Below are 10,379 nucleotides of genomic sequence, written 5' to 3'. Positions count from 1 at the left end.
TCTCTCACCCCCAGACCCTTGGCGGTCCCCACCCCTTCAGCACCACTCTGCCATCGCCCCCTTAAGCCGCGGGGGGGAGGTCGGCGGGGCGGGGCGCGGCGTGGGCCGTCCTCCTCCCTCCCCGCGCCCCTCCCTCCGTCCCCGGGGCGGGGCGGGGCGTGTGACGCGGCCGCGAGCGCGGCGGCCGCGAGACACTAACATGGCGCCGGGCGGCGGGCGGCGGCGCGGCGGCGGCGGCGGAGGGGGAGGCCTCGGCCGAGGCCCCGGCGGGATCGGCGGGGGTTCCCCGTTTTCGTCGTCGTCGTCGTCTCCCCCGTTGCTGCCGCCGCTGTTGTTGCTGCTGGCGCTGCCCGGCGGGGCGGTGCCGTCGGGGGACAGCGTGATCCTGGGGATGCGGTTGGAGGAAAGCACGAAGCCGGCGGCGGGGTCGCCGGCCCGCGGGCCCATCCGTGTGACGGAGGGTAGCGAGGTGCTGCTCCGCCTCTACGGGCTGGGGTTGGGCCCCCGCACCGGCGAACGGGTGGCCTTCGCCGAATTACGGCCGGCCGCCAACGCTTCGGTTCCCAACGGCACCTGTCCCGAGCGTTCCCAGGACCTGCTGGTGCAGCCCGGCCCGGCCGAGGCCCACGACACCTCGGCCCTCCTGCGGGTCCGCGTCCAGCCCCTGCGCAAGGACGAGCAGGCCAAAACCTACGTCCTCTGCACCCAACGCCGACCCGGCCAACCCTGGCTGCCCCATCAAGGCCCCGACGGCCGGATCGTGGTGCTGGAGGAGAAGAAATCGCTGCTGCCCCTTTGGTTGCAGGTGATCCTCATCGCCGGGTTGCTGGTGCTGTCGGGGATGTTCAGCGGGCTCAACCTGGGCCTGATGGCGCTGGACCCCATGGAGCTGCGCATCGTGCAGAACTGCGGCACCGATAAGGAGAAGCGTTACGCCCGCAAGATCGAGCCCATCCGCCGTAAGGGGAACTATTTGCTCTGTTCCCTGCTGCTGGGTAACGTGCTGGTTAACACCACCCTCACCATCCTCCTCGACGACCTCATCGGCTCCGGCATCGGCGCCGTCGTCGCTTCCACCATCGGCATCGTCATCTTCGGGGAGATCGTGCCCCAGGCGCTCTGCTCCCGCCACGGCTTGGCCGTGGGCGCCAACACCATCCTGGTCACCAAGTTCTTCATGCTGGTGACGTTCCCCCTCTCCTACCCCATCAGCAAGCTCCTCGACTGCGTCCTGGGCCAGGAGATCGGCACCGTCTACAACCGGGAGAAGCTGGTGGAGATGTTGAAGGTGACGGAACCCTACAACGACCTGGTGAGGGAAGAGCTCAACATGATCCAGGGGGCCCTGGAGCTCCGCACCAAGACGGTGGAGGACGTGATGACCCCGCTGCAGAACTGCTTCATGATCAACAGCGACGCCATCCTGGACTTCAACACCATGTCGGAGATCATGGAGAGCGGCTACACCCGCATCCCCGTCTACGAGGACGAGCGTTCCAACATCATGGACATCCTCTACGTCAAGGACCTGGCTTTCGTCGATCCCGACGACTGCACCCCCCTCAAAACCATCACCAAATTCTACAACCACCCCGTCCACGTCGTCTTCCACGACACCAAGCTGGATGCCATGCTGGAGGAGTTCAAAAAGGGTGAGGGGGCCAGGGGGGTGCCGCTGCTTCCCCGGGGTGCTACGTTCTTCCTCCCAGAGGAGGCCGGCAGATGCCGGAAGGAAAACTTTGGGGCGTTTTGCCCGCCGGGGCTGGAGCTGCCCACGCTGGGGCTGCCTGGGGTCCCCACGCTTCGGGCGGTCGTGATCCGGAGGGAACCAGGTGCCTGGGGACACGCCGCTGCCATGCTGGGGACGAGCAGCACGGCACCGAACCGGGGGCAGCTGCTCGCTGCCTGCAAGCACCCGGGCTTCCGGGGTTTGGTGTGTAACGGCGCTGCACCGGGGAGGGAGAGCCTCTGCTTTATTGGTGGCGGAGCAACCAGAGCTCAGCGCCAGCTTCGAGAAACACTTTGGGAGTGTTTACTTGCTCCTTGTTTTTAATTATCGGCCCTGGAGGCCCTTGAATAGCTGCTGGAAAATCGCTCGGCTTCCTGGTTTGGGCTTGGCTCCCTCCTCTGGGCTGTACTCCGCCACGGGGAAGCACCGCTCAGTGCCGGCCCCCATCCCCGCTCTGCTTCCTACTCCTGGCATCGGGGCACCTAAAAGCGAGAGCAGCCGGAGGGCTGGCAGGAGGAGCGGGACCCGGGCTCACCGGAGGCTGAGCCCATGGGGAGCGGGAAGGGCTGTGTTAGCTCTGCGCAGGATTTGACCTGCCCGGGGTCCTCACTCGGGGCTTTGCCAGACCGGGCAGAGAGCCATCCTGCCCTCCCCAGCTTCTCACAGCTCTTGCTCGTGCAGGACCAGCTGCCTGCGTTGAGGCTGGGATGAAATAAAGAGCCCGGCTGTGGAGCAGCTGTGCCGGGTGATGCCAGGCCAGCCCTCAGCCGTGCGTGACCCTGCTCTCTCCTCTGGCTCCCGTTACACTCGCCCGGCGGAGGTTTGGGCTCATCGCGAGAGCCGGGTGGTTTGCTGCGTCCTGCCGCCGTCAGGGATGTTTCGGGGGGGGGGAGGCGCGGGTCATGCCGAGATTTAGGCGATCTAATAATTCCTCCCACAGCGAGAGCTTGGCTTGAGCTTGGGAGCTCATAGGTTCAAGCCTGGCTGATCTTTGAGGGCAGCTCTGCTCTTGCCTCCCTTTGCGACTGTGCTTCCCTGGCACACAAAAATATCGGCATGGGAATAACGCCCCTTGGTTGTGGTGCAGCGTTGCCTGTGGTTGTGGTTGTGGCAACGGGATCTCATCGTCTTGGAGTTGCCCTGATGCATGAAAAACCTCCTTGGCAAATGCTTTTCCTTCAATTCATCTCATGCCGGTTCAAGAACCACCGTAGGACCGCGCGCAGCCATCCCGCTCCACCCCATTTCCAAAAAACAGCAGTACAGAAGCGGAGTCCTTTTGCTGCCGGAGCTGGAGTTATCCTGGCTGCTGGCACCGGCTTTCCCTCTGACGAATCCTTATTAAAGGATTTAAAGCACGCTCATTCCGGTTACAAAGCCGCCCATGTCCTGTATTGTTATTTTTTCATCGCTGCCTCTCTGGGTCAGAGGCGGGTAATTTGTGGGGCTGGGCTGTTTCTGAGGTACCCCTCTGAACCCCGTTCCTCGTGGATGCAGCACCGCGGTGAATCTCTGCCTTCATCCCTCTGATCGGGACTCGGATTGGAAGCAGGAGACGCACCCAGGAAAAGGATAAAGAGGGAGAAAATCAACAGGCCGTGCTTCCGATTGTCCTAATTGCGGCGCTCGGCAGCCAGACCTCTCCCCTCCAGTGCCACAGAGGTGTCCCAGACACTGGCCGCGGGGTGACAGCTCCCGCAGCGACATCGGCCCTCGGCTCAGCGCCTCTTCCCGATCTTCTCTCGGCACACACTCGGCATGAAGCTTCGAGTGGGGAATGACCCTGCGGGGAGCTCCCAGCCTCCCTGCCGAGCTCGGGGTGTTGCTCTCCCACCTCGTACGGGGACTAATCGCGGCAAAGGGGGTCCCGGGGTGGTGTGCGGGGTCCGTCACACCCCGCTGGCGATGCTGCGGCAGCTGGCCCCATGCCCTTTGCTCTGGCGGTTTGGGCTCCCCTGTGGCGTGTTTGCTTTGCCACCGGCCGCTCCCTGCCGAGCTCAGCCTTGGCTGCTCATCCCGGAGAGGAACTGCTGCCTGATTCATCGGGGCTGGCCCCGCAGCCCCAATCCTTTCACCTCTCCCCACCTCGCACACAGTCAGCAAAGGAGCCACCGCGCCTCACCGAAGGGGGTTAGACAGGTGGGTAAGGGGTTTTCACGGCCCTTTTTGCCCCTCTGTGCATCGACTTTTTGCAGCGGGGTTGCCTGAGCTGCATGAGCTTGACTGAAGAAGGAGAAAAAGGGGAGCTGTATGGTGCCCATCCCTAAAATTAGCTTTTTGCTGAGTGACAAGGGGCCTGCAGTGGCCAGCTCTAAAATTAAATAGCAGATAGTGTTGGGAAAGGCAGATGTATGCTGGAGCCGGAGCAGGACAATGAGTGGGACACCTTGCTGCTGGCCTGGGGGCAAGTGTGGTGCTTGAGGACGTAGAAGTGACTTTATTTTGGGCTGCGCTGCAGTGAGGGAGGGAACGTCGCCTTCCTCCGTGCCTCAGTTTCCCCAGGCTAAGGATACCGGTCCTGCGGGTGCATTGGCCTGACCTGGGTGAGCTGCGGTTTTCCACACGGCCACTCGGCTCCTCTACCCAGAGCGGAGGTGGATGTTTCTCATCCGAGGACTTTTTCCTGGCGGCTCTGCACGATTTTGGGATGAAGCAGGAGGACCATTGGTTCGCGGAGAGGCTTGGCCAGCGCCCGGCAGCTGGGGCAGGAGCGACGCCAGCTTCGACACGAGCCGGCGGTTTGGATTTAGCTAGAATAAGGCAAACTGCGTCCTGCCTGCTTGGGGTGAGGCCGGAAAAGCGAGGAGAGTTGTTAATTCAGGGCTGGAGAGGTCTTCCCGCCAGCAAGGGCCTGCCTGCTTGTTGCCAGGGCCGGCTGGGCAGTGGCTGCCTGCCCTTGGCTTTCTTCCCCCGGATGTTTTGGCTCCGGGATCGGGTGGCCGCTGCAGCACCAGGTGTCCGCAGTGTTTCCTGCGGGATGGGACAGCCCTGGGTCAGCTTGGCAGAGCCACCGAGGAAATTCGGAGAGGTCGGGGTCACTGGCAGAAACTGGATTTGTGGCAGCGGCGGCAATCCCCCTGTGCTGGGGTGCCCTCAGCCCACGGGCGCTCATCCGGCACCGCCGAGATCGTGCCGCACGCCGGTGATGTGGCACAGGCTCCTCCGAGGACACATCCCATCTCCCGTGAACCCCCTGGCCAAGCCCGCACTCCATGACGACACTGGGGTGCCTTGAGCCTTGCAGGCGCCGCTGTCATGGGCTTAATTACTGTCATTACACTGGGAATTAATGCCCAGCCCAGGGGCTCATTTAGATTTTAACTGGTTTATTGTTTCCTGTCCAGGAGGGTGGCAGGGAGGGAAGGGCTGGTCCCGGTGACATCCCTGGGTGCGGGGACCCAGCGGTGGGGCTGAGGGTGCCCCAGGGTGGTCTCCCTTCCAACGTCCATGTGTCTGTCCGCAGGGAAGTCCCACCTGGCCATTGTGCAGAAAGTGAACAACGAGGGCGAGGGAGATCCCTTCTACGAGGTGCTGGGGCTGGTGACGCTGGAGGACGTCATCGAGGAGATCATCAAGTCGGAGATCCTGGACGAGTCGGATACGTACAGTAGGTTTTGGACTCGGCCCCTGTCCCTTCCTCATCGCGTGCCGGGGTCCCGCCTGCCCCCCCTGACAGCCTGCTCCCCACAGCCGACAACCGCAGCAAGAAGCGGGTGGGCAACCAGAAGAACAAGAGGGACTTCTCAGCCTTCAAGGACCCTGTCAACGAGCTGAAGGTGAAGGTCTCTCCACAGCTGCTGCTGGCCGCTCACCGCTTCCTCTCCACGGGTAAGTTTTTTGGTGGGGGGAAGCCCCCTCACGGCTCCAGGCACCCCTGGGCTCAGTCCGGCTATGGAGCACCAGCACCGACGGCTCCCTGGCACCGACCCGGTTGGGCTCATTGCGCTGCCGCGTCCCTGGCAGCCACGTGGGCTCCATCCCATCCCCTCGCCAAGGAACAGTCGCTCCAACCATCTCGTTCAGAAATTACGGGACGTTTGCATCTTGTCCCACTCTTCCTCCCCTCTGTCTCCCCCAAAATGAGAAGGGACAGGGTGCAAGGATGCCAGCCCTGCCTCTTGATGCTCGGCAGGTCCCTGTCCCTCCAGGATGGTCCTGTTCCCTGGCATGGGTCCCCCCAAGTCTGGGGCTGGCCTTGCTGGGGACCTGGAGCTGGTGTTGGGGCTGGACCCATGGGCTTCTGCCCCAGGGAGGTGTCGATGGGGCCCAGCCTGATCCAGGGAACCACCCCGAGGGACGGGGGACGCACCTTCATCTGGAGGGACAGGAGAGGGACAAGGGCTGCGGCTCTGATGCCTCTTCGCCTGACGTTCTCAGAGGTGACGCTCTTCACCCCCAACTTCATCTCGGAGAAGATCCTGCTGCGGCTCCTCAAATATTCCGACGTCATCCAGGAGCTGAAGTTCGACGAGGAGAACAAGAAATCCCCGCGCCACTTCCTCTACTGCAAGAACAAGGCAGCCGACTACTTCATCCTCATCCTGCAGGTACCCGGGCATGGGGTGGCATTGCCAGCCAGGCACGTGGGGTCCCTTGGGTGAACCGTCACCCCGGGAAGGCTGCGATTGTGGGGGGGGGTCTCCTCCAGCCCAGCGCTGTGGGATGGGGCTCACAGAGTCTGACGGCGTCTCTCCCTTGCAGGGCAAGGTGGAGGTGGAGGCCGGCAAGGAATGCATGAAGTTTGAAGCGGGAGCTTTCTCCTATTACGGGGTGATGGCCCTCAGCCCCTCTCCTGTATCTGGTAAGCACCCCCCCATCGCCTGGGTGCCAGTGCAGGCAGAGCTCTCCCACCCCGTTTTATTGCTGCCAGTGGGAATAGGAGATGCTGGAGGCTCCGAGCCCCTGCCGGTGCCCCCCAAGCCGTCTTGGGGGGCTGTGTGGCCAGGACTTGTGGCCAGGGAGACATCTGAGCGTGTCTGGCAGCAGGCAGAGGGTCCGTGCCCGAGCCGGAGGCTGAAAACCCTCTGCCCCGAGTTCGGGCTGCCTTCCCATCGCTGCCAGGCTCTGTGAGCGGCCAGACACCGACCCTCGCGGTTCGGCTTGGCGTCGTGGGGTCACCAGCGCCCGTCCACCGGCCCCATGAGGGGCCGAGATACCCGCAGCCGCCCTCTCCTTTGCCCCAGCAGCTTCTCTTGACCTTGTCCTCTGCATGTGTGTTGTGTTGTCCGTCTCTCTGCCCTAGCCCTCCCAGCCCAGCCCCGGCGCCCATCCACAAAGCGAGGGTCATTGTTTGCCAGGTTGACAGGTAAACGGTGCGGCTGCATGGCGTGCCAAACCCCGCTGTGACCGCATTAACCCGCCGTAGTGGGCGTGTCCCCCCCCATTAATGCAGCACCAGATATTTTGTCCCCCCCGCACCAGGCTGGCTGCTCGCCATCTTGTTTGGCTCCGTGTGCCCCAAGGCCATCCCGGTTGCCTCCCCGCACCGCCGGCTTTCTCCCCGCCACATCCGAGTGCCTCTGGAGGAGAAGAGGCGGCTTCTGCCCCGGTGCGGGCTGCAGCGTGGGGCTGGAGCTGGGCACGACGCTGCCCGGCATCACCCGGCCCCGCTCACGGTGGTGTTAGGGTCCTGCACGCCCCGTAACTGTCCCGATTTCTCCCGGCTGCCTTTGCCGTGGCTACGGCGGAGGAGCAGGGGGACAGCGCCGGCTGGGCAGCCCGGTGTGGTGGCTGTCCCCACGACGGCTGGCTGGTGAGGAGGTGCCACTCTCCCTGCTGCTGCATGTGGTTCCTGTGTCACCCCGGCTTTCCGAGCACGTCACCAGGCCCTCCTTGTCCCCGTAACCCCCACCTCGGCCCTAAACCCACGCAGGGTGACTGCTCCACCGGTTCGGGGAGTCACAGTGTCCTTGGGCTGGGACTGTGCCCTGGTCCCCTGTCCCCTGGGCAGCGCCTGGCCTGGAGCAGGGGGACCGGGGGGGGCTCCGGACTCTCTGGCTGTGGTCGGTGGCCATTCGGCAGGTGACGGGCAGGGATCAAATCCGGCGCTGCCCGGCAGAGCTGGGGGACGGCAGCGCTCAACCGCGGGGGGCACAGGGCTGCGCTGGGGTGGACGTGCATCCCGTCGCTCCCTGTCACCGCTGGGCTCTGTGTCCCCAGAGCCTGTGGGATGGGGCTCTCCTCGCACAGCACGCGCCGGAGCCGGGGCCGGCGTCACCGGGGGCTCGGCACCCCGTAACCGGCAGGCAGAGAGTTGCCAGGCCTCATCCCAGCGTGGCGTAAGACCCTCCCCGGGGTAGGGGGTCCGCGGTGTGGCTAACCCCGTCCCTCCTGTCCCCGCAGAGATCCGCTCCCCATCCCACGTCAGCAGCCTGAACCGCTCGGCCTCCCTCAGCTACCACGAACGCTCCGACTCCGTCTCCTCCCCGGTCAGCGGCAGCAACAACCAGCTCAACGCCGGCACCGGCGCCCAGTACGTGGCCGACTTCAGCGTCCGCGCCCTCACCGACCTCCAGTTTGTCAAGGTGAGGCGGGAGCCCGCCGGCACGGGGACGGGGATGCCGTCGGCGAGGTCCGGCACCGCTCCTCATCCCCACCTCGCTCATTATTATTTTTCCCCGGCACAGATCACGCGGCAGGAATACCAGAACGGTCTGACGGCCTCCCGCATGGACAGTTGTCCCCAATCCCCCGACAGCAACGCCCCCAAACCAGACGCCAGTTTACCGGAGAAACCGGAACCCTCCACCACTGCCGACGAGACCACCAGTCTCCTGAACGAGAGGAACTGCCTGAGCCGCCGGAGCAACCACAGCCCCCTGGAAAACTCCATCTGACCCCGGCCCCGCCGGCACGCGCCGGGAGGGACCTCGTGTGCCCGTTTTAGGGACCCTTGCCCCAGTAGGAAACGCTCGGCGTCTCCTCGGTGATGCCGTGCCGCGTGCCGCGGTCGCCGGAGAAGCCCGGTTGAGCTGGAGGAGGTGGCGGCAGCGCGGTAGGAAACGGAGCCGGGATTTGCTGCTGCTTTCCAGACTGGCTTATTTTTAATTAATTTAAACGGAATGCGGTCGAGACGGCACAACTCTCCGCCGGCCGCCCCGCCGACGGCGCTCGTTCAGCTCAGGGAGCTTCAGGTCTCGTACGCCGCTTTGGGGAGGCTGGGGGGGGGGGGCTCTGCCGCGGCCCCCCCTGGGACGGGCATCCCGGCCCCTCTCCGGCGTTTTCGGGGGGCACAACGGTAGACGGGGACGCCCGGGGTACAGCGTGACGGCGGCGTCTCGTCCTTCTCCCGGATGAACCGGGGCGATCGATGCCGTGACCCTTCTCCGTGCCCGTTCCCCTTTCCTGCTGGCCCGGGGCACCGGGGGATGCGGCGGCGGCGGCGAGCTCGGCGGCAGGCCTGAAGCCGAGGGGATGGGCTCAGCGTCTCCGGTGCAAAGCCGGGCACGACCGAGACCCTCCGCCATCCCAGGAGACCCGCCCCGGCCCCTCTGCCACTCACCGGTGTCACGAGCGTGCTGAGGACGGCAGGGACGGTGTGTGTGTGTCCCCCCCCCACACACACACACACACCCCCGGCGGTTTCGGTGCCTTCCCCCCTGCCATGGGGCGTCTCAGGGTATCCGTGCCGGGGGGGACGGGGATCGGTGAGGCGAGGAGGGGTGCAGGATCCGGCTTTTTGGGGCGGCACAAAGCTAGTGACCAAAGTTGTACAGGCAGGAGGGGGCCAGCGCCGTGTCCCCCCCCATGAACACACACACCCCGACACCGGGGGACCCCAAAATCCTCCGGTGACCTCCTCGGGGCAGGACATGGGACCCCCCCCGGTGAGCACCGGCCGGACCCCCCCCAGTCCCTGGAGCTTCGTGCCCTGGGGGCGGGGGGGTGTGTGGGGGGGTGAGACATCCCCTCACCACCACCCCCCCCCCCCCAAAAAAAAAGCACAAGTTCCCTGGATGAATTCTGTAAGTTATTGGGAGAAGGTTAATTATTTTTGTTAATCACATCTCGACGATCAGGTCCTAGGTCCTTCTGCGGGGAGATACTAGAAATAATAATAATAATAATAATTAATAATAATAATAATAAACCAAGACAAAAAAGCCCCTTTTTTTTTAATTAAATCTTCCTCTATGCAAATACCCCCCCTCTCTCTCTTCCCCCCCCCGGGAATTCGTATTTATTTTTCGCATCAGGTTTGATTTGTATATTTGGGGGAGGCCGGGGCGGGGGGGGTGCGGGGGGGGCCGGGCCTCCCCCTCCCGGTTGTGACCCCCCCACACACCTCCTCTTCCTCCCGCCGCCCCCTCCCGGTTGCGAAACCGACTGTAGAATTTTATTTGATGGGGTTTTGGGGGGCGGGGGGGGGTTGCCCTTTGGGTAATAAAAATCTATATCTGTACGTCGGTCTCCTCCGTGTTTCGCGGCGGGGGGGGAGCCGCGGAGGGCACGTCCCGGTTACCGGGGGGTCCCGGCGACGCCGCTGCGGGACGCGGCCCCTTTAAATCCTTCCGGGGTGTTGTTTACAGCGCGGCCGTGAGGTACCGCCCCCAGAAGGGATAGCGGGCGGCGATTGGCTGCACCGCGTGAGGTGGGGCGGCCGGCGATTGGCCGCGAGAAGGCACGGCGGCGGGGCGGGGCGAGCAGCGGC

The 10,379-nt window shown here is 64.4% G+C and overlaps 1 protein-coding gene across 1 annotated transcript; it reads left to right on the top strand.

Annotated features, from left to right (window-relative positions):
* Positions 1 to 183: 183 nt before the first annotated feature.
* On the top strand, positions 184 to 10,130 carry CNNM4 (cyclin and CBS domain divalent metal cation transport mediator 4). Its single transcript, XM_030035127.1, has 7 exons — positions 184 to 1,652; positions 5,193 to 5,336; positions 5,420 to 5,557; positions 6,107 to 6,276; positions 6,431 to 6,530; positions 8,072 to 8,253; positions 8,356 to 10,130. The coding sequence occupies exons 1-7, from the start codon at positions 200 to 202 to the stop codon at positions 8,563 to 8,565; spliced, it is 2,397 nt and encodes a 798-aa protein (XP_029890987.1). The 5' UTR covers positions 184 to 199; the 3' UTR covers positions 8,566 to 10,130.
* The last annotated feature ends 249 nt before the right edge of the window (positions 10,131 to 10,379 follow it).

The sequence above is a fragment of the Aquila chrysaetos genome, chromosome 13 (genome assembly GCF_900496995.4).
Source record: "Aquila chrysaetos chrysaetos chromosome 13, bAquChr1.4, whole genome shotgun sequence".
In the NCBI taxonomy this organism is placed as follows: domain Eukaryota; kingdom Metazoa; phylum Chordata; class Aves; order Accipitriformes; family Accipitridae; genus Aquila; species Aquila chrysaetos.
The sequence above is the reverse complement of the archived record's forward strand: the minus strand, read 5'-3'. Positions and strand labels throughout refer to the sequence as shown.